Source organism: Callithrix jacchus, chromosome 16, assembly GCF_049354715.1.
Source record: "Callithrix jacchus isolate 240 chromosome 16, calJac240_pri, whole genome shotgun sequence".
NCBI lineage: Eukaryota > Metazoa > Chordata > Mammalia > Primates > Cebidae > Callithrix > Callithrix jacchus.
In genome coordinates this window covers 96,302,906-96,326,959 of record NC_133517.1, presented here as the reverse complement: position 1 = coordinate 96,326,959, position 24,054 = coordinate 96,302,906, and the positions used below count along the sequence as shown (strand labels likewise).

The window sequence follows — 24,054 nt, the reverse complement described above, 5'->3', positions numbered from 1 at the left end:
GCAAAGTTCATGGAAGAAATGGAAGAGGAAAATAAAGCTATTACAAAAGTGAAAATTGCATTAGAAGAAGTAAAAAGAGACACTGAAAAACACAGCTAGAGGCATAAGGTTTTTGTATGAAATCACAAAGGCAAAATATTAAGGAACTAAAATCAGGTATAAAACCTTTCAAATTATCAGGAAAATAAGATATGCAAAACAAAGCTCGAAAACACTGAGTGACCCCATGAATGATCAGCAAAATCCATAACGCACCCCAGAAAGATGACCAAAATAAATCAACGTACCATTATATGTGCAGATACAGAATGAGCTGCAAGACATACTTTTAAAAAGGTCAATTAAAAAAATGTTTTTTTTCTGAGACAGAGTCTTGACCTGTTGCCCAGGCTGGAGTGCAGTGGCACGATCTCAGCTCACTGCAACCTCCACCTCCTGGGTTCAAGCAATGCTGCCTCGGCCTCCCGAGTAGCTGGGATTATAGGTATGCGCCACCATGTCTGGCTATTTTTTATATTTTTGTAGAGACAGAGTTTCACTACATTGGCCAGGCTGGTCTTGAACTCCTGACCTCAGGTGAAATGCCCATCCCAGCCTCCCAAAGTGCTGGGATTACAGAAGTGAGCCACAGCACCTAGCCATTAAAAAGCAAGTTCAGGCCAGGTGCAGTGGCAAGACTGTCTCAAAAAAAAAAAAAAAAAAAGCAAGTTCAAAAAGTGGATTGAGTGTTGTGTGCTTGTTTGTAAAATAAAATGGATAAGGGGGTGTGTGTACACACATACACACACACCCAGTCATATACCCCTTGATGATGTTTTGGTCAACAGCAAACTGCACATGTGACAGTGGTCCCATAAGATGCTAGTAGCATATTTTTACTGTATCTTTTCTATGTTTAGAAACACAAACACTTACCATGGTGTTATAATTGTCCACAGTATTAAGTACAGTAACAGAGTGTACAGGTTTGTATCCTAGGGGCAGGCTCTACCATCTAGTTTTGTGTTATACACTCTACGGTGTTCACACAGTGACAAAATCCCCTAATGATGCATTTATCAGAACGAAGCCATTGTTAAATGACACATGATTGTGTGTGCATGTATGTATATAAATATATGTATACATATGCATGCTTATATATGTGCAGAAATGTGTAGAAGAGCACATTAAACTGTAAACAACAGCTGTCACTGAGGAGGGGGCCATGAAGGAAGATAAGTTACTTTACATTGTACACACTTGTGCTATTTGAATTTTACTACTATGACCACTTCTACAACAAACTTTTCAAAGAATAAGAAAGCATGCATATATATAAACCTTCAAGCAAATGCGAAAATATGAACCCCTACAGAACAGACAGCTCTAGGGCCATTTGTCAGGTTGAGTGGGCCAGTAAATATACCAATACATTTCAACCCCGTCTACATGAAATTTGTTCTGAGAACCCGATGGGAATTTTTTTTTATAATTGAATAAATGAATGAATGAAATGTGTTCTAGTTTTTGCAAATCTGATCATTTCTCCCTGGCTAAGGATCCAGTTCACTAGTATCATATTGCTGTAGAACTTCGAATTCTTTCAGAGCTTTTCCAGCCAAGCTCATGCATACAGACATAACAATGTTTCTTTATGTGTCATTAGAATGAGTGTTGTGCTAAACAGATATACTTAGCAGTTTCAGCCTAGGAGGCAAGTGACCCATGAGTCTTTAGAGCAACAAAGGAAAGGGAGTTGCTGTATGTCATTCTGTTCATGCTGAATTTTTGCCATGATTCATTTATGATAAAGGTAGGAGCAGAGAATACACAAGCAATCGCCGGCATGGCCGGCTCTCCTGATGTCTTCACTGTTGCCCACTTGGAAATCTCAGCTACAGAAGCAGGGTCACAGACATCTTATGAGATCCCTTCATGATAAAGGCTATAGTTCTCATACTATACTTTAAGGTCCTTTTCTTCACGTCCTGTTTTGAGATGTATAATTCTCAGGCTACAGAAAAAGGGATCTGCTTAATAAAATGAGCCAACAGTCAAGTGACACACTTAATTTTCCATCTAAAATCTAAACCTTCAAAAGAACAAAACAGGAACCATCCCCTGATTGACTTGAAATGAATATATTTGGCCCAAGTCCAGGCTCTGTGGGGCTGTGGCCAGAGTGCACACATGGATCATGCACACGAGAGTGTCCTGCAGAGGAATGATGGCCTCAGTAAGGAAGAGCAAGCTTACCAGCTGTACCAGTTTTAAGAACTCAATGAAGACATCACTTCTCAACACGTTTGGGTCCATGGTTACTGAAAAACATGAGTGGTGAGCCAGGTTAGCATGGGCTGGGCGAGGCCTTGCCTATTAATTGCTATGTCCTCCAGAGATCACTCCATGCCTTGCCAGTACTCTGTCTCCTCTCTGAAGTGATGAAGGTGGAAACCTTTCAAATACAGGAAAACCCCCAAAGCTTGCCTCCTATAGGCAGCCTTACCAACAGGAACCCATGACACCCATCCAGGGTGACAGTGTTCCCAGGCATCTCACTGTATTTATACACACCCATACTACTCAACATCCATTTTGCTGCCTTACCAGCATGATAATAAAGTTTATATGAAGAAGCAGAAAGATCTTAAAACCTGCATCTAGACTTCCAGCCTAGCAAGACACTGGGTAATCTGAAATTTTGATTCAACCAAGAAACATCGATTGAGAGCACCTCTTTGGAGTCTTGCCCTGACTCTCAGGTTGCAGTGTAGTGGCATGATCTTGGCTCACTGCAATGTCTGCCCCCTGGGTTAAGGTGATTATCCTGACTCAGCCTCCCAAGTAGCTGGAACTGTAGGCACCCACCACCATGCCCAGCTAAATTTTTTTATTTTTAGTAGAAATGGGGTTTCACCATGTTAGCCAGGCTGGTCTCAAACTCCCAATCTCAAGTGATCCACCCACCTCAGTCTCCCAAAATGCTGAGATTGCAGGCATGAGCCACAGTGCCTGGCCCAGAGCACCTCTTTGAGTGATAAGAGTTCTCAAGACATTACCAAAAAGAAGCAACGATAAGGCAGTCAAAGAGATTTAAAATATTTCATTCTTCTATATTTAATGAAAATATTTTTGCCCTTAGTTTTAAAGCTCCTGATACAAATAACCAGGAGCTATGGGAAGAGCAGATGAGGCAGACACACCCCCATGAAAACTGCAAACCCACAAGGTGTGGCCTGGCCTGGTTCCTCCTGGTTCGCCCCACTTGCCACAGGTCCTCTCCTATATCCTGTGCTTCAGCTACACTTACATACTTACTAAATGCTCCCAAATTTCCTTCTGTTTTCATTGCTGTTTTACTAAATTTTTTTTTTTTTTTTTTGACAGAGTCTTGCTCTGTCACCCAGGCTAGAGTACAATGGCACAATCTTAGCTCACTGTAACCTCCACCTTCCAGGTTCAAGCAATTCTCCTGCTTCAGTCTCCCAAGTAGCTGGGATGACAGGCGTGCACCCCCGTGCCTGACCTGCTCTACTAATTTCATCAAACATCCTCTATCAGCATTCAAAATATCACTGACTTCACCGTAGGCTGTGCCTTTCCCAAATTATGTTATGCTTCTCAAAATAAACTAAGAGAGAAAGTCCCTGCAACATGAGAAACTACTTATAAAAAGCATTCCACACTGGGCACAGTTGCTCGCACCTGTGATCCCAGCACTTTGGGAGGCTAAGGCGGGCAGATCACAAAGTCAGGAGTTAGAGACCAGCCTGGTCAACATGGTGAAACCGCATCTTTACTAAAGATACAAAAAATTAGCTGGGCATAATGGCATGCAACTGTAATCCCAGCTACTCAGGAGGCTGAGGCAGGAGAATCACTTGAACCCGGGAGGTGGAGGTTGTAATGAGCCAAGATCGTGCCGTTGCACTCCAGCCTGGGTGACAGTGAGAGACTCCGTCTCAAAAAGAAAAGAAAAAAAAAAGGCATTTTGTCTTTTCTGAGGGTTAATTCTGGTGGAAGGTGGGGGGCAGGGAGAGCCCTTTCATTATTTTCTGAAATATAATGGGGCATATAGGCAAACTATTAATAACTATATTCATTAACGGAAATTCTTGGGAATGGGGAAAGCTGCTGAAAAAGGTATTCACCCAAGTGTTATTTACTGCATGACTATGAAGTACCAGTACTAGGATAAAACACTTTGCATATTTTAGCTTATCTAATCTTTTTTTCCCCCAGGCAAAGTAAAAGCAATATATTTTGCAACAATTATTCTTCCAATAAATGACTTGTAAATCTCTCCCACACCATGTTAGACAGGTAAGTGACATCACTTCCAAATTTCAACTGTTACACAGAAGATCCAGGATGTCAACACCAGTTGCATTCTACACAAGGTTACAAACAACACATACACCTTAAGTTCAAAATATCTGAATGAAACGTTTCATCCCAATTACAGGGAAAAAACTTACCTAATCTTCATAACAAACTCCAAGGTAAATGTTATCTCTATTTCATGAATAAAGAAACTGAGGCGCAGAGAAGGTAGATATCTTGCCCAAGGCCACACAGCTGGTGAGGAGCTAAAGTGGGATTTGACCCTGGGTCTGATTCTAGAACCTGTGCTCTGAGTCATGAGGCTAAACTCACTGTCTCCTTACTTGACCTTGTCAAAGATGGTACACAGGTCATCCTGATGATGTGAACAAAGACCAGGCCTGGAAAAGTGAGCCCTTAAGCACTGTGATCATCTGTTAAAAGGCCACGTATTAAAGGAGCATTTTGCTAAGACATGAGAAAAGCCAAGGGAGAATGCAAATTCAAAAGATACTGCATTTTGAACTTGAACTTTGAAAGAGCTCATTCAGCAGGTCTAAAAAGAAGTATGGTCTCCTTGACAAAAAGGAAAAAAGAATGAAAAAGAAAAAAAATTAATGGGAAATAGATAGCTTCAATAAATTTTACTTACTATGTTTAAGAAAAATATGCAGCCATGAAAAATAATGAGATAAACCTATGACTGCTGATGTAGACTGATCTCTAAGTTATATATTTTAAGAGAAAAAAGTCAACTTACAAGAGAGAATCTTTCTTTAGCTATGAAGGACATTAGTATACTAGGTGGCAACATTTTATCTATTTTTAGAGGGTCTCCATCTGTCACCCAGGCTGGAGTGCAGTTGCCCAAATCATAGCTCAGGAAGTAGAGACCTGCAGTGAGCTTTGATTGCACCACTGCATTCCAGCCTGGGTCACAAACAAGACATTGACTCTTAAAAAAATAAAAAGAAATGAGGTCTATGTTTCCAGGTTGGTCTCAACTTCCTGGGCTCAAGGGATCCTCCTGCCTCAGCTTCCCAAAGTGTTGGGATTACTTGTATGGGCCACAATGCCAGCCTAAATGTCTCAGCAGTTATATGTTTGCTGACTTCATTTTATTTTGTGAGCGAGGGTCTTTCTCTGTTGCTCAGGATGAAGTGCAGTGGTATGATCAGAGCTTACTGCAGCCTGAAACTCCTGGGATCAAGCAGTCCTCCCATCTTAGCTTTCCAAGTAGGTGGGACTACAGGCATATGCCACTATACCCAGCTAATTTTTATTTTTTGGTACAGACAGGGTCTTGTTATATTTATTGCCCAGGCTGACCTTGAACTCCTGGGCTCAAGGGATCCTCCTGCCTTAACCTCCCAAACTGCTGGAATTACATGTATGAGCTACCATGCCCAGCCTAATAGTTGGTGAAGTCTAAATGATGTCTCTAGATAAATTGTCGTATCAATGTTGTTTCCTGATTTAGACACATTGAACATTATTGTATCAATGTTGTTTTCTGGTTTTGATACACTGAACATTATTGTATCAATGTTGGTTATTAGTTTTGATACATTGAACACTATTATATCAATGTTGGTTCCTGATTTTGATAACTACACTGTGGTTATACAAGAAAGTCTCTGTGAGCTTAAGAAATACACAAAGTGGCTCAAGCCTGTAATCCCAGCACTTTGGGAGGCTGAGGCGGGTGGATCACGAGGTCAAGAGATCAAGACCATCCCGGTCAACATGGTGAAACCCCGTCTCTACGAAAAATACAAAAAAATTAGCTGGGCGTGGTGGTGCGTGCCTGTAATCCCAGCTACTCAGGAGGCTGAGGCAGGAGAATTGCCTGAACCCAGGAGGCGGAGGTTGCGGTAAGCCGAGATTGCGCCATTGCACTCCAGCCTGGGTAACAAGAGCGAAACTCCGTCTCAAAAAAAAAAAAAAAAAAAAAAAGAAAGAAAGAAATACACAAAGTATTTTATTTTGTTTTGTTTACTTTTTTGAGATGCAGTTTCACTCGTTACCAAGGCTGGAGTGCAATGGTGCAATCTGGGCTCACTACTGCATCCACCTCCTGGGTTCAAGCGATTTTCCTGCCTCAGCCTCCCAAGTAGCTGGGATTATAGGCACCTGCCACCATACCTGGTTAACTTTTTGTATTTTTAGTAGAGACATGGCTTTGCCATATAGGCCGAGCTGGTCTTGAACTCCTGGGCTCAGGTGATCTGCTTACCTCAGCCTCCCAAAGTCACAAAGTATTTTAGAATAAGATGGCTGAGGTATGTAACATTCAAGTGAGTTTTACAAAAAGATGAATAGAAATTCATATATACATATACACACAGAAGGAAAAAAGAATGATAAAATAAATGTAAGATGTGGATATCTTGGAAATACAGGTGGAGTATACAGAAATTCTTTGCATTATGTTCTCAACTTTTCTGTAAATCAAACTTTCAGAATAAAAAGTTCTAAAATTCAGGGACAGAAAAGTATGTATAGTAAACCTCAATTTGTGTTGAGCAAAAAGGGACCTACATAAACTCAAATTGCTGCTAGGGAATATACAAACAACCTGGGGTGGAAGGGGCACTTACCTTTCATTGTATTTTCTTTTTCTTTTCCTTTTGAGACAGAGTCTTGCTCTGCTGCCAGGCTAGAGTGCAGTGGGGTGACCTTGGTTCACTGTAACCTCTGCCTCTGTGGTTCAAGCGATTCTCCTGCCTCAGCCTCCCAAGTAGCTGAGATTACAGGTGTGCGCCATCATGCCCACCTAAGTTTCGTATTTTTAGTAGATACAGGGTTTCACCATGTCGCTAGGATGGTCTTGATCTCTTGACCTCATGATCCACCCACCTTGCCCCACTAAAGTGCTGAAACTATAGGTGTGAGCCACTGTGCCTGGCCTCCCATTATATATTCTTTTGGGTAGTTTATATTTTAAAAAAATATTATGTGTATACACTTTTCCACTTTTAAAAAGTTTAAGTAAAAGTGCCAGTTTTTCCATTTCCCCTCAACATCCTCTTTTCCATGAGAGCTGTGCATAGCATTTCTAAGACTCAGGTGATGTGCAAGCTGTTATACCATAAGCTTCACGGGGGCCAGAGCTGAATGTCCTTGGTGTCTTAGCATGGCTTCCTGGTAAGGACTAAGATGGAGGAACAAGCTCTGGCACTGCTAAGAAAGCCCTCCAAGGTCTCTTAAGAGCTTTCCTGTAAGTGGTTCATCTCATCATTTTGTTCATTCCTAATTGAGAAACTTTTTTTTTTTTTGACCTCCCAATCAGAGCCAAAATACAGCACCCACTATGACTCTAAACATAAAGTAGGCGGGGTGTGGTAGCTCGCCCCTGTAATCCCAGCACTTTGGGAGGCTGAAGTGGACAGATCACCTGAGGTCAGGAGCTTGAGACCAGCCTGGCAAACATGGTGAAAGCCCATCTCTACTAAAAAAAAAACAAAAAAACAAAAATACAAAAATTAGCTGACCATGGTGGGAAGTGCCAATAGTCCCAGTCTACTCGAGAGGCAGGAGAATCGCTTGAATCTGGAAGGCAGAGGTTGCAGTGAGCTGAGATCATGCCATTGCACTCCAGCCTAGGCAATAGAGCGAGACTCTGTCTAAAAATAATAATAATACTAATAATAATAAAATCAAATTAAATATTGTCTGGGCGCAGTGGTTCATAATCACAGTACTTTGGGAGGCTGACATGGGAGGATTGCTTGAAGCCGGGAGTTTGAGACCATCCTGGGCAATACTGTAAGACCCCATCTCTATTTAAAAAAAAAATTTTTTTTAATTGGCCAGGCATGGTGTGTTGCACATACAGTCCCAGCTACTTGGGAAGCTGTGGTGGGAGGATTGCTTGAGCCCAGGAGATCAAGGCTATAGTGAGCCATGATCATGCCACTGAACTCCAACCTGGGCAACAGAGAAAGACCCTGTCTCAAAAAATCAAATCAAATCAAATCAGCAAACATGTAACTGCTGAGACATTTTGGCTGAGTATGGTGGCTCACACCTATAATCCTAACACTTTAGGAAGCTGAAGCAGAAAGATGACTCGAGCCCATGAATTTGAGACCAACCTGGGCAACATAGTGAGACCTCATCTCTTTTAATTTTTTTTAGAGTCAGTGTCTTGCTGTGTCACCCAGGCTGGAGTACAGTGGTGCAATTATGGCTCACTGCAGCCTTGACCTCCTGTGCTCAAGCCATCCTCCCACCTCAGCTTTCTGAGTAGCTGGGATTACAGGCATGCACCACCACACCTGGCTAATTTTTAAAATTTTGTTTAGAAACAGGATCTCTCTATGTTGCTCAGGCTGGTTTCAAACTCCTGACCTCAAGTGATCCTCCTGCCTCGGTCTCCCAAAGTGCTGAGACTACAGCTGTGAGCCACCATGCCCAGCCAGATTTCATTTCTCTTTTTTTACAAAAAAGAATTTTAAAAACCAAATACAAAGAACACAATTATATGATCCCTTTATATGAAATGTCCAGAATAGGCAAACCTTTAAGGATAGAAATTAGAGTAGTAGTTGCCAGGGCCTGGTGGCGAGGAAAAGAGGAAGTGATTGCCAGTGGGTATGAGGTTTCTTTTGAGGGTGATGACAATATTCTAAAATTAGACTATGGTAATGCTTGCACAATGAATTATATAAATATATTTTAAAAGCATTGAATTGTAGACTTTGGCAGATGAATTTTGTGGCTTTACTTACATTGCAATAAATCTGTTTTTTTAAAAAACCTGCAAATACATACCATTTTGCAAATATTGTTCCAGCTGGTCCCTCCTCTCATCAGCCATAGCTGTGGTCATTGCCAGATAGTACTTTGGTGGGAAAGGTGGCAGGCTACTTCCAAAGACCCGCCTTAGCTGAAAGATCCAGAAAAACATAGTTAAGGTAGGCAAGCCTCCAATTCAGAGTTGATGAGATAACTAAAGGCTTCTCTTAGGGCAAGCCCCATCCCAGCACTTTATTTCAGATTAAGCCTTCCTGGTGGCCCAAAGAAGGAAAAGAGGACAATTTGATTTTCTTAAGAAGGAATTTATTTCAGTACATAACCTGGAGATGTTACTAGACATATCACAGACCAGCAGCTCCAGTCTAAGTTTGGTAGAGCTGAGATATATTTTTATTTTTCATTTGTTTTACAAGACTAGCCACTGCTCACATGATACAATATTATCTTGATTTATTACACAATAGTGTCTGTGATATCAATGACAACAGGAATTTAATTCCTCAACCCTACCTCCACCAAAGCTGAACTTGACAAATGCTTCCACCCGTGTTACCTAATGCGGTAGCCACCGGACATCTGTGGTGAATGAGCACTTGAAACATGGCTAGTTTGGATTGAGATTTGTTGTAGGTGTTAAATACATTCCAAATTGCAAAGAAAGAATGTAAAACATCTCACTGATTATTTTTTATATTGATTACATGCTGAAATAATATTTTGGATATATTGAATTAAATAAAATATATTATTAAAATCAATTTCATCCATTTCCTTTTACTCTTTTTAACATGCCTATCAGAAAATTTTAAATGGCATAGGTGACTTGCATTATATTTCTATTGGACAGTGCTGGTTACAGAATTCCTATAAGGCTGACATATGATCCCAGTAGAAACCAGCCAGGCCCTTCTCCCCGCTTACTCATGTATAACCCATGACCATGGCAGTAATTATTTTTATGAAACCTAAAAAGTGGATGCATTAAAAAATAGTTTTAAAATTAAGAACTCAAAGTGTGCCTCTTTATACCAGCCCCACACTTGCAGTGGCAGCTTGACGGTAAGGCACAGAATCATTCTCCTGAAAAGAAGATAAAGGAAACCACTCAGAAACCCAGTCAGGTTTTAACGTGGTACCTCTGAAGCAGGAAGGCTGAAATCTTACCATCACCATCTTCAGTGGTTTAAAGAAAATGAAAGATAGAATAAGAAAAATGAGGCTGCAAACAGTGAGAATTTTTAATTCCAAGGCCTTTCTCACAAATACAGTGAGTATTTGGCAAATATTTACCTTGCTTCACTTCAAAAAAGCTAAGAATCTGATGACTTCTCTCCATGCCTACTACCATCACTCTGGTCCAAGCCGCTGTCATCTCCTTTCTAGACTATTGCAGTATTCTTCCAACAAGTCTCTCTGCTTCTACCTTTGACTCCTTCAGTCTATTCCTAACACAGCATTTAAAGTGATACTTAATTTTTTTATTTTATTTTTTTGAGACAGAGTCTTGCTCTGTCACCCAAACTGGAGTGCAGTGGCATGATCTCGGCTCACTGCAACCTCTGCCTCCCAGGTTCAAGTGATTCTCCTGCCTCAGCCTCCTGAGTAGCTGGGATTACAGGTGTGTGCCACCATTACCCAGCTAATTTTTTGTGTCTTTGGTAGAGACAGGGTTTTGCCATGTTGCCCCAGCTAGTCTTGAACTCCTGACCTCGGGTAATCTGGCTACCTCAGCCTCCTAAAGTGCTGGGATTACAAGTGTGAGCCACTGCACCCAGCCTGAAGCGATGCTTTAAAATCTAAGTCAGCCAGGTGCAGTCATGCACACCTGTGGTCCCAGCCTTGGGAGGCTGAGGCAGGAGGGTTTCTTGAGCCCAGGAGTTCAAGGCTGTAATGCACTATGATAGCCACTGCTCTCCAGCCTGAGCAATATAGCAAGACTCTATTATCTCTTAAAACAAGAAAAGTCAGTCAGAACATTCCACTGCCCTGCTCAAAATCCTCCTCAACTTCTCATCTCACTCAAGTAAACCCAAAATTCATACAATGACCTAAAACTGTGCCATCTAATATGGTGAGCATTAGCCAGCTGTGAGTAAATTTAAACCTAATTAAAATCATATACAATTTTAAATTCAAGCTTCAGTCTTGCTAGCTACATTTCAAATGCATAATAGCCACTTGAAATATTGTAATTTGTTGGGCAAAGCAGATATGTAGCATTTCCATCAGCACAAAAGCTCCATTGGAAAACGGTGGTCTAACATCTGGAGAGGTTATTAACTGCCTGCCTGTGGGCAAAACACAGTTCCCTGATGCATTTTTTTTGGTGGCTGTTTGTTTGATTTTTAGATAACTGGAATTTGGTGCCAGCAGTTGTTCATGTGATTTAAAATTTTAAAAACTTGTGTCTTGAAGAGAATACAGAATATTACAAACAGTTTGGAAGACAGCTTGGCAATTTCTTACAAAGCTAAACATCACTACAGAACCCAGCAATAAATACCCAAATGATTTGAAAACTGTCCATACAAAATGTTTATGGCAACTTTATTCATAACCCCCAAAACTTAAATGACAAAGACATCCTTCAATCAGCGACTGAATAAGCAGATTGTAATATACCCATACAATGAAATGTTATTCAGAAATAAAAAGAAAATATGCTATCAAAACACAGAAGACATGAATGAAACATAAATAAATACTGCAAAGTGACAGAAGTCAGTCTGGAAAAGCTCTATACTATATGATTTCAATGATGTGACATTCTGGAAAAGGCAAAAGTATAGAGACTTTGTAAAAGGAGCAACAGCCACCAGCTTTTGGGGTAGGGAGGTACTGAATAGCTGAAATACATGGAATTTTTTAGGGTAATATAACTAGTCTATATAAAACTACAACTGTGGATACATGACACTATGCATTAGTCAAAATTAACTGAACTTTACAACAGAAGTTTAACATTTCCAAATATTTTTAGAAATAATTTAGGAGGTTGTGGGAATCTAAGGATGGAATGTCAAATGTGATAAAACTGTATTACAAATGTATGAAACCAACTCACCAAACGTGGTGAGGAACAAAGTGCTGACCTAAGTCACTTTGAAAATGAGGGCAGTCTGTAAAACTAAAGGCAAAGAAAGTCACTGTACGCAGACATCGGACTCTAGCTGATAAAGTTGTTTCCCACAGGAGTATAGGTTAACAGCGCTATACGACTAGGCATGTATACAGAACCAAACAATTAAGTAAATGAATGGCAGATAGTGGGAGTCAGGTTTCCAACCGTTTTAGTGGGAGTTTACACATAAGGGGAAGGGGCTAGAATGATCCACGTGGTAACACACTAGAGTTGAATACATTAGTATGACCTCATGTTTACTTTGACATAGATACAGATGATTACATATAGACATATTTATACACATGTCTATATACATGGGTTAGTATACACACATCTATTTCCTTGATCTGTCAGCTGAGAGGACCTAGATGCAACAACACTCCAGCAGCAATGAATGTCTCTAGTGCCCAGATCTTAGTTTCCAACACCATTCTACAATAAATGGAACCAAGGATCCATGGAAAAATGGCCGACTCTAAGACTGAGGCAGGAAATATACAAGATGAACCTGGAGTATCTTGTAGCTCCAGAAAGTAAGGAAACATTCAAAACAAACTTTTAAAAAATCAGGTCTGGGAGTCTGCCAGAGACAAAGGAGCAAAATGAAAGAGCTTCCATGAGCCAAGATGGAACAATTTGACCAACCAAGCAGTAGTGAAATATATAACTAAATCATAAAGTGAATATCCATGAGTCTTTATAGACTTGTTATTAAATAAATAGTAGCAACTAGACAAATCTCTTGGGCAGAAGAACATCAGATAATGTCTATAGATACTCACTCCTCCAGGAGGGGAACATAAATCCCCACTCTAACGCATGGGCTGCATGTAGTGACTGCCTTCCTAAGAGGACACTATGGAAAGAGAGGACAAAAGAGTAACTTCATTGTGGAGAAACCTGACAAATGCTACCTCACGCAGGTGAGGAAGATCCAGACCTGACGAACGCTACCTCATGCAGGTGATGAAGATCAAAACCTGACAAACGCTACCTCGCCCAGGTGATGAAGATCAACATCAAGAGTGTAAGTCGGATGATAGTAGGTACCCTTGATACGACTTTATCTCTGGGGTCTTCATCAGCCACAACCCATAACCTCCATCTAATCATGTGAAAAATATAAGACAAATTCCAAGAAGGATATTCTACAAAATATCTGACAAGTACGTCTTAGAATTAGCAAGGTCATTAAAAATTAAAATAAAAAATCCAAGTAACTGTCACAGTCAAGAGGAACTTGAGGAGATCTAACAACTCAATGTAATGTGGTGCCCTGGCCGGGGTCCTGGAAAAGCAACAGGACATTAGGTAAACACTAAGGAAGTCTGAAAAAGTATAGATCATAGTTAATAATGTATCAATACAGTATTGATAATCAATGTATCAATACTGATTTGTTAATTGTAATAAAGGTACCATATTAATATAAAACCTTAATAATAGAGGAAACACATGTGAACTATGTGGAAACCCTCTGTACTATCTTTTCTGTAAACTAAAATTGTTTCAAAAAATAAAGCTTTTTTAAAAAAAACTGATGTTCTGATTTCTCTTGAAAACTGAGAAGATCTGAAATCCCATTAGGCAAACCATCTGGTGAGGGGACGTATGCCATTCCGCCCAGGCTCCACTGTCTTTCACCTGCTCCTCATCTCTCATTTGAAGTACTTGCTGGTTGGCTGCTGTGGCTCGTGCTTGTCATCCCAATACTTTGGGAGGCCTAGGTGGGCAGACTGCTTGAGCACATGAATTTGAGACCAGCCTGGGTAACAGGGCAAGATGTTGTCTCTACTAAAAATACAGAAGAGTAGCCAAGTGTGGTAGCGTGTGCCTGTAGTCTCAGCTACTCAGTAGGTTGAGGAGGGAGAAAAATCTTAGCTAGAGACATCAAGCCTAAGGCTACAGTGAGCCAAAACCACACCACTGCACTCCAGCCTGGGCCACAGGAGTGAGACCTTGTCTCAAAAAAAAAAAAAAAAATTCTATATATATTAGTTGCCTGTAGCCATTTAAGTTTGTAATCTCTCATGTAAACCTAGTATTTTTTTGAGATGGAGTTTCATTCTTGTTGCCCAGGCTGGAGTACAATGGTGCCATCTCAGCTCACTGCCACCTCCGCTTCCTGGGTTCAAGTGATTTTCCTGCCTCAGCCTCCCAAGTAGCTGGGATTATAGGCATGCACCACCGTGCCCAGCTAATTTTGTATTTTTTTTTTAGTAGAGACAGGCTTTCTCCATGTTGTTCAGGCTGGTCTCGAACTCCTGACCTCAGATAATCTGCCCATTCTCAGCCTCTCAAAGTGCTGGGCATTTTTTTTTTTTTTTCAAGACAGGATCTCACTCCTGTGGCCTAGGCTAGAGTATGGTTAAACTTAGTATAAAATATTATAGCAGTAATTTTGTTTCTTTTAAACTCAAGGAAGTTTTTCTGCCCTTCTAGAGACTGTCAAAAGGAACTTCTGCTGGAGCATCGTCCCAGGCAGGGCTGCGGAAACAACCTGAGACTGATGCACCCATCTCTGCTAATTCCATTAAATAGAAGCAGAAATTTGACTTCTTTGCATGCAATTATTTTGTGGCTGATTAAGTGGTCTTTAAAAGGCAATTGTCTTCCTTGGCATGTGTTCATAAATGTCACAGATGTTCCCAAGTCGGTTCTAATCACAGCAACCCTGAGTCAACAGGGCTGCCTGAGTTATCCATCTGCAAGGCAGTATCTTGGGGAAGATCTGAGGCCAAGATCTGGGGAAAAGTTAACAAGGATTATGGTTTTAATACCTATCACCAAGCAAAAACCCTCCCAGCAGGTTTCACAACCTGAGCTGACTTCTCAAGGGATCTTTCCCCTCCCTCCTCTGATCCTGGTCTAAGGGGGATGATGAACATAAAGGAAACTGGGTAGTTAAATGTGCCAAAAGTCAACAATCAAATCCAAATTCAACCCCACCAAAGAAGGACCTTTTCTGTGGGTCTCAGCACACAGTTGAGCTATCAAAATGACCAGTGTACTGAGAATTACCTGGTACTACAGTTAAGCCCCATCTGTCTTTCAAAAAACTATTTAAAGAGGTCAAAAGGAAAACATCTTCCTTCTACTCTTTTATTATGTGGTGTTTTTGTTTGTTTGGGGTATTGAGGGGCTTAAGAATAAAAATATATATTTTTTCAATCCCAGAACAGTCCAGGTGCAGTGGCTCATGCCTGTAATGTTATCACTTTGGGAGGTTGAGGCAGCCAGATCACCTGAGGTCAGGAGTTCAAGACCAGCCTGGCCAACATAGCAAAACCCTGTCTCTACTAAAAATATAAAAATTACCCAAGTGTGGTGACGGGTACTCAGGAGGCTGAGTCAGGAGAATCGCTTGAACCTCATGGGTACAGGTTGCAGTGAGCTGAGATCACATCACTTCACTGCAGCCTGGGTAAAAAAGCGAGACTCCATCTAAAAAAAAAAATCCCTGAACAATCTCCTGCACCAACTTCCCTTTTGTACAGCTCTACCTTTTAACATGAAGAGGTCTTTACAGGCCAGTTGAAAATGTCACCTACTTCTCCCATCTTACTGCATTCATTCACAGCCCCACCCCCATACCTATGCCAAAATGACAATGGCCTGGAACTAGTAGAATTATAGACACAAATGGTATTTGTTTCTAATGTCAACTCATTCACCCCACCTCTACAAGTCCCCTTACAGTTAAAAGCCCGAATTCACCAGATAAAGGGCCACAGCTCAAAGAGTATGTGTGGTGGCGTCTAGTACCCAAAAGCATGGCCTAGAGCTTGTATATTACCCTATTTGTTCCTCAAAACAGCACGATGAGGTAGATAGATCATCAGCTCTATGAACATTGTCATCTGCCACCTTGAGCAGGAGCAACCCCAGATTCAGAAAGATGAAGTGACTTAAAACTAGGACATCCCCACCAGTGACCAGCAGAAGATGTACTCTGTCTTCTCATTGCTGTCCTCATCATCACCACCATCTTTTCCACCAAATCTCTGTTGAACAACTACCAAGGCAGAATTCCATGCTCGGCATTCCACACCCACAAACCTTCATTTTGTCCCTTCATTCAAATATTTCAGTTTTGCTTGTAAATAATCAGAGGAGACAAAATATACACACAAAAAGAGGAAGGAGCATGACAAGGTTTAAGCACCAAGTGGCACAGGAATCAGAGAAAGGCATGTCATGCAATCAAAGGGGACTTCCTAGAGGGGGTGGGGCTGAGGTGGGCTTTGAGAAACAATTGCTCCCTTGACAGGTAGACTAAAACCAGGCGTCATTCCAGGCAGAGGAAGTGAGCCAGGCAGAGACAAAGGGTAAGCCAGCCTGATAGGAACAGGAGCTATGGGTAGGGAAAGAGGAGATCAGGTTAGGTCAGAGGGGAAGCAGCCAGGTGGTCAGCACCTAGCAGGGAGGACAACTGAACCAGTGCATACAGGCTGCACAGCCCTTCCTTCCTGCTGGCGAGTCCTTTGCAAGCTTTCCCAACTTGTCCGCATTGCCATGTCTGATGCTGGCAGAATGCAAAGAAACAGAGCCCCACGGCTATTACACAGGATGACCTCGTCTCTAACTTGGTCGAAATTAGTTGATTAAATGTTTCCCTCACAGATTTCTTTAAATCTATTTGGGTGGGGTGGTGCTGGCAAGGGCAGGGGCTTAAATCAAACTGGTTTTGTTTATCTAAAGGCACAGAAAACAGTTGGGCCAGCCAGTTCACACCGCAGGAAGATGGGCAACACTGAGCAGCAGAGGGGCAAGCTGCCAGTCCTCGAGGAAGCCTCACTGGGCACAGGACTGCAGGTGAGGACAATAGGGGGCTCAGGTCACAGCTGAGCCCATAGAAACACACCCACCTCTTCCCCAGGTCCAGTTTTTCTTGGTTTTTGTTTTTGTTTTGAGACGGAGTCTCCCTCTGTTTCCCAGGCTGGAATGCATTGGTGGGATCTCAGCTCACTGCAATCTCTGCCTCCTGAGTTCAAGCAATTCTCATGCCTCAACCTCCCAAGTAGCTGGGATGACAGGCGTGTGCCACCACATCTGGCTATTTTTTTGTATTTTAGTAGAGACGAGGTTTCACCATGTTGCCGAGGCTGGTCTCAAACTCTTGAGTGAAGTGATCCACCCACCTTGGCTTCCCAAAGTGCTGGGATTACAGGTGTGAACCACATCTGGCCTCAGACTCTTTACCTATAAAATGAGAGTGGTGATGATGATGATTGAATGCTGACCTTACTGGGGCTCGCTGGAGCAAAATCCTGTGCCTGGAACTCTTATGACAAAGAGCATAAGCTGGATGCCTGGGGTCAGGGGTGAGTAGAGGGGATTGACAGCAAAAAGGATGTAGGGGCTAGCTCATGAGGCCATTGTAAAAATTAGGCTATCACGGGTAAAGTGTTTGGTACCAAACTCAGCACACAGTAACTGCTTATTATTTCAGATTAATAATAAATGCCAGTAGCCATCTAGGATCTAAACAGTTTCTTTTAAAATGTAGCAGTTTGTATAGAAAGGGAGAAAATAATAAACAATATAAGGTATATGGAAGTTGGAAACTAGACAAAGAAATTTCCACTTTTAGGAAAAATCTGGGACAAATATAAAATATTTATTAAAATTTATTTTATTAAAATCGATTGTATACCCTACTGAGGACATGAGCTGTGGTAATTCAAAATTTATAAAGGCCCCAATAGTAGATAACAAACAATTTCTACTTCATGTCTTACCAAATAGAAGGTCAAGAATAAAATTTGTTCACATTATGCCTCTGCTTCTGGACCTGCTAGGATTTGGTTCATCTGAGTTTTCCTGAAAATAAGCATTTGCCGGAGTCTGTTGGGTAAGGAGAGCCGGATTCAGGGATACTTGAAGCCTCTGAGTCCACAAATGTTTGCTGTGCATATATTATGTACCAGGCTCTGTGAGCAGCTGGCCCCTGATCTCACAAGCACCCTGTGAGGCTGACATCCATAAGGACCTATTGGCTTATTATTTCTGATGAAAAAATTGAAGGTCAGAGGAGAGGTGAAGCAATCAGTCAGGATGCAGTCGGTCAGTTACAGGCTGTCTCGCTGCCTCCTGCTCTGCTCCGCTCCTTCCCCTTCCCCACCTCACACTGCAGGAAGTCAGAGGAGGGTAGGAGAGGATACCCTGCCTCCCCCTGCCAATGCCTAAGACACCCATCCTTTGTCTTCCTTTGAGAGCCTGCCTGCCTCTGCAGACCTCCCAAGTCTCCATGTATTTCAGTCACAAGTAGCTTCTTATATTTCAGAAGTCTGAATCCATGCCATTCTTCATTCAGTCATTTGACAATTGTTCCTGAGGACCTACTGGGTCACAGCACTAGTCACCAAGATGACTACTCAAATGAACTAGTAACGACATTACAACTGTTCTTGGTTGCCTCCAAAGATACTTAATTGCACCTTGAAAATGGATTTTTCCAATGCACTATGATGTACGAACAAGAAGGCTTGCTACAGAGACCATTTCAATAGCAGAAAAAACAAACTGGCAGGCTGAGGTGGCTCATGCTTGTAATCCTAGCACTTTGGGAGGCCAAGGTAGGTGGATCACTTGAAGTCAGGAGTTTGAGACCAGCCTGACCAACATGGCGAAACCCCGTCTCTACTAAAAATACAAAAATTAGCCAGGCATGGTGGCATGCGCCTATAATCCCAGCTACTTGACAGGCTGAGGCACGAGAATCGCTTGAACCCAGGAGGCAGAAGTTGCAGTGAGCCAAGATTGCATCACTGCACTCCAGCCTGGGCAACTGAGCGAGACACCATCTCAAAAAAAAAAAAAAGTAAAAAAAAGCTAAGCCATCGGTCAACAGAAGATGGTTAAATGAAACATGGTGTATCCAACTCACTGGAAACCCAGAGACTGAAAAAACTCTCTAAAAAACGTTAGCAGCTGTTGCCTCTGGGCAATTTTTTTCTGTTTTCTCTCTACTTATTTTTTTCTTTTAAATAGAGACAAAGTCTTGGCTATGTTACCCAGGCTGGTCTCAAACTCTGAGACTCAGGTAATCCTCCTGCTTCAGTCCCTGGCCTGTACTTTTCTTTTTAACATTAGGTATATGCTCTTCATAACCTAAAATCTAAAGCAGGAAACAAAAGGCACTATTCACCCGGGAGTGGAGGAGGAGGGTAAAGTTTATTTCCAAACTTTCATTTACTTCTCTAACCCATTTTGAAGACTTATAACACCTCCTTGAAAGAACAATGAAACCCATTAAAGCAGGCTATTAAATTAGTCTGCTTCCCAGAGAAAATACTGTCAAAACAGCAGGGTGAGAAACTATCCTAGCTTGGTAAGTCAAGTTTCCTGGTTCCCAACCTGCCAGTACTTGAAGCCTCATGGCCGTTCGCATGCAAAACTAGAGACACGCCTTTTTAAAGGGGGCAACTTTAGATCTGGAGACAAAGGAGATCAAACACCCATGTACAAGACGCCAAAGACTCTGGGCCTTGCTTTAGACCTGGTTTGCTCATTTTGGAGGGAGACATCATCCTGGGGAACAGCGGGCACTGAAATGGGGCCCACCATAGCCCCAGCGCCCTCCCAGGCGGGGCTGTGGGGGTCACCGGGCTGCGAGGGTCTTGAGAGAATCACCTGCGCCAGGTTCCCTCGTCTCACAGCTGTAGGCGCCCCTGCCGCAGCGTGCGTTCATCCAACTGTATGCCAAACAATTCAGTTCATCCTTCCCACCAACCTGTTTCACAATAGGAAGCCCGAGGCCCCGAACGGCTGTGTCTTGCCAGGGTCGCGGGAACAGAGCGCTTTGAAGGCAGCTTTCTCCACCGACCCGTCTCAGTGCAGGCTCATACCCGCCTCTAACCCGCTCACCTGTTCGTTCCAACCGTGCAGCTGGCTGTAGCGCACCCTGCAGAAGAGGAAGCCGTCCAGGTACACGGAGTACAGCTGCAAACACACAGACACCCCGCCGGGTGAGCCGAGGGATAGGAGAGCATGGTCACCGGCCCCCTCCCTGCCCAGCCCGACCCCGGCCCTGGGCGCACCACATAGCGGCTCCCCAGCGCGTCGAGTCGCTGCTGGGACACCGGGATACAGAAGTGCATCTTCATGGCTGGGCCGTGGCCCCGGAGCAGCGCTGGGGACCCGACTGCGGCGGCGGCGGTGGCGCGGCGCGCGGCTCTGAGCTCGGCCGCGGTGTCCGCTGCGGGGCCCACCACGCGACTCAGGGCCAACCCCGGCGCCCGCTCGCCCTGGTCCGTGGCGTCCACAGGTGGAGCAGGGGCCGGGGCGCGCCGCCTCCCAGTCCCTGCCCCATCCAGCTCCGCCCCTTTGTCACCGGACGGGTGGCGCCCGGGGCTGGGGCGCGCCCACGGCCACCCCACTCGGGACATCGGCCACTGTTGGCATTTTCTCCAAGTAGGCCCACGAGGGGCTTGAAAACAGTTCGTGTCTCATTACCTGCCAACACTGCCTGCAGGGCACTAATTAAGATTTCTTTAATTACATAGATGTAGTAACTGCCTTATGATTGGCAGAATTCTGTTTGGTCGGTTTTTTTGCGTTGACATTTGTTAAATGTAACACAAGACATGCAGCAATATATACAACCCTGCTTTAGTATTCCTTCAATCTTGTTTTTTCCCCTTAAAATACTGGAACACCTCCCCCCCACCCCACCCCCCGACCCCCACACACAAAATGGAAATGACTTGGGTCTCTGGATCCCTGAGAAGCCCTAGTTTTGGGGCAGGTGTATTCACATAAACACTTGGCTCTCTGGGCCACCCAGCCCAAGTTCTTTCAACAGTCTCTCATTTTTAGTTGCTGTGGAAGATAATCCTCCTGATTCTCTTATTTTAGTTAGATGAGTTTGGAATTCCTCCCGCCTTGCCGTGATCACTAAGCACAGTGACGCTGCAGCTCTTGCCAGCCTGTTCCGTTGGTAGCAATCCCTGGGCTGTCTCCATTCTTCCTTCTCTCCTTTAATCCACCCATAACTCTTCCAGGTAAACAGAGGACATCCTACCATGGACAAAACAGGCCCGGGGAGTGAAGAAACTTGTTCAAACTCACAGGGCTTTTTTTTTTTTTCGTGGTTCTGAGTCGTTTACTGCAGGGTGTCATCAGGAGCATTGAAAGTCCTTTCAAGTGCCAGTCATCCCTGGGTTCAGAGCTGCATGCCTGAAACGGGAATCTGAGACTAGGGAAGGAGAAGCGATGCCAGCCAAACACCTGTGCCTCCTGCATGCTTGCTGTGTGCCAGGACCTGATGTATGCTATGCCATTTAATTTTCACAATCACCTATGGGCTAGGAACCATTGACAGTTCTGGTCTTACAGAAAAGGGAACTGAGATGTAGGGCCATTAAGTTAGGGAAGCTGTATCTTCTAGTAGTAGGAGAGCCTAAGCTTATTTACAGATTAAAAAAAGAGGCAATTTCTGTGGTGTGGTCCATGGCATACAGAACAAGGGCACTATTCACCAATTTCAAACTTTAGGCATTATCTGCATGTCACCTCTCATCCTCTTGGTGTGTAATCTTTTTGGCTTTTTGATATCTGGTACCCATATTCTTTCGGAGGTATGGATAATGAGGTATGGCTCTGTCTTGTTGTGGAACGTTCCACCTCTCCTGAGTCCTCCCCACCCTTGGGGCTCTGGGATGGGGAAGGCAGTAGGGTCCAGGAGGGAGCCAGGGAGGTGGATCCTAATGGCTGGGACTTTACACCGCAGGAGCCCAGCCGATGTGCATTATGGGTCCTTTGCTGCATCTTTTCTTATAGCTCAGGCTTTGGGCACATCACCCCAACAGTCAAAGCTGTGGCCATATGAAAACAAGGGTATTGAGCAAACATGGAAGAGATTCCTGGGTGTGGACACCTATTTTGAGCAAACACCAAAAGGGAGAGGAGCTGGAAGGTGGGGCATGCAGAGTTAAGGCTTCACATCCTGTGTGTCTTTCTTCACCTGCCTGTGTCCTCCTCACTCCTTTGAGGTTTAGACCGGTGAGTCAGAAGGGTAGGGCTGGAGGGCCTGGGATGTGTGTCTTTCTCTGTCTTTACCTGTATTGGTCTTCACTGAGTGCTCTAGGGTCTTTTGGAATTTGAGGAAATATACAAAATTATACAATACATAGGAAAACTACAAAATCACACCAGTGGTTCTAAAATGTCCATGGTTCCAGGAGAATTTTCTGGTCCAGAACACCTCAACTCAGAGACTGACAGCAGTTGGTTGAATAGTGTCCTGATTTGGAAATAGGATGTTGGCAGACATCATTAAGGTAAGGCTCAAGATGAGATCCTACTGGATTAGGGCTGCTCTACATCCAATTAGCATGTCCTTATAAAGCACAGAAAAGGATACACAGACACACAGGGGAGAAGGCCGCATGAAGATGGAGGCAGAGCTGGAGTTGTGCTTCCAGAAGCCAAGGAGCACCTCGGGCCACCAGAAGCTCAGGAGAACAAGGAAGGAGTCAGCCCTAGAGCCTTGAGAGGGAGCATGGCGCTGCTGACACTTTGATTTTGGACTTCCAGTTTCCAGAACTATGAGAGAATTCACTTCTGTGGTCATAAGACACCCGGTTTGTGGCACTTTGTTATGGTAGCCATGAGAAAAACCTACTCTGATGCTGTGGCCACAGTCAGCCTCATGCCAGAGAACAGAGGGCTGAGCCCCCAGCCACGTGCGTGTCTGGGAGGAGAATGAAACAGAGAAAGAGCAGCCCAGAGGAAAGGAGACGTGCGATCCGAGGGACAGTGTCCTGAATGTAGCAGCAAGACGGGCCAATCCTATGCAGCACTCCCTCTGGGCCAGACCGGACGCGACTCTGTGTAACATGCCCAAACTCAGTTAATGCTTGCAACATCCATCTGCGCTTGGTGGGTTTTGTTTTTGTTTTTGAGACCCGGTCTTGCTCTGTTGCCCAGGCTGGAGTGGAGTGACGTAATGATGGCTCATTGCAGCCTTGACCTCCCCAGGCTCAGGTGATCCTCCAACCTCAGCCTCCCAAGTAGCTGGGACTACAGGTGTGCACTATCACACCTGGCTAATTGTTTTACTTTTTGGTAGAGATGGGGTTTTGCCCATGTTGCCCAGGTCAGTCTCGGATCCACTGGTCTCAAGAGCTTCTCCCAGCTGAACCTCCCAAAGTGCTGGCATTGCAGGCATGAGCCACTGCCCCGGCCTTTCATGTGATTGTTATCCCTATTTTACAGGAGAGAAAACTGAAGTTGAGGGAAATCAATAACTTGCCCGAAGTCACACAGTTTGTAATAGAAGAATCAGTGTTCAAATCCAGGCTGTCTGGAAAATCTCCAAAGCCCTTGCTCCCTAATCACTTCTCTAAACAAAAATAACTTTTCAGTCCATACTTACTCACATGTGAAACTCTAGAAAGTCAAGAGTCCCCAGATTTAGGGGATGATGTCAGGAAAATACCACTCTATGGAAATGAAACTGCTGGGAATTGAGCCATGGCAGAAGTGACCCCGCCCCAGAGGATCTGGGAGTGCACAGCTGAGAAGCGTGCATCGCTGCCAGGGCCTCTGTACAGGCACTGCATTTGATGCGGGAATTGAAAGATGAAGATGGAAAAAGTGAAGATGCAGCCAGGTGTGGTGGCTCACACCTGTAATCCCAGCACTTTGGGAGGCTGAGGATTACTTGAGGTCAGGAGTTGAGACCAGCCTGGCCAACATGGTTAAACGTTGTCTCTACTAAAAATACAAAAATTAGCCAGATGTGGAGGTGCATGCCTGTAATCCCAACTGTTCAGGAAGCTGAGGTGGGAGAATCGCTTGAACCCAGGAGGCAGAGGTTGCAGTGATCTGATATTGTGCCACTGCCCTTCATCCTGGGG

The 24,054-nt window shown here is 43.6% G+C and overlaps 1 protein-coding gene across 4 annotated transcripts in view; it reads right to left on the bottom strand.

The window, feature by feature from the left end:
* Positions 1 to 20,457, bottom strand: part of SNX31 (sorting nexin 31) — a 77,226-nt gene extending 56,769 nt beyond the window's left edge. For all 4 annotated transcript variants that reach the window (XM_002759349.6, XM_017965656.4, XM_017965657.4 and 1 more), the window contains exons 1-4: positions 20,233 to 20,457; positions 20,060 to 20,134; positions 9,082 to 9,196; positions 2,239 to 2,303 (exon numbers count right to left, since the gene is read on the bottom strand). In XM_002759349.6, the coding sequence (XP_002759395.4) occupies positions 2,239 to 2,303; positions 9,082 to 9,196; positions 20,060 to 20,134; positions 20,233 to 20,298 (321 nt within the window). In that variant the 5' untranslated portion in view covers positions 20,299 to 20,457. The remainder of the gene's footprint in view (positions 1 to 2,238; positions 2,304 to 9,081; positions 9,197 to 20,059; positions 20,135 to 20,232) is intronic.
* Positions 20,458 to 24,054: the final 3,597 nt, after the last annotated feature.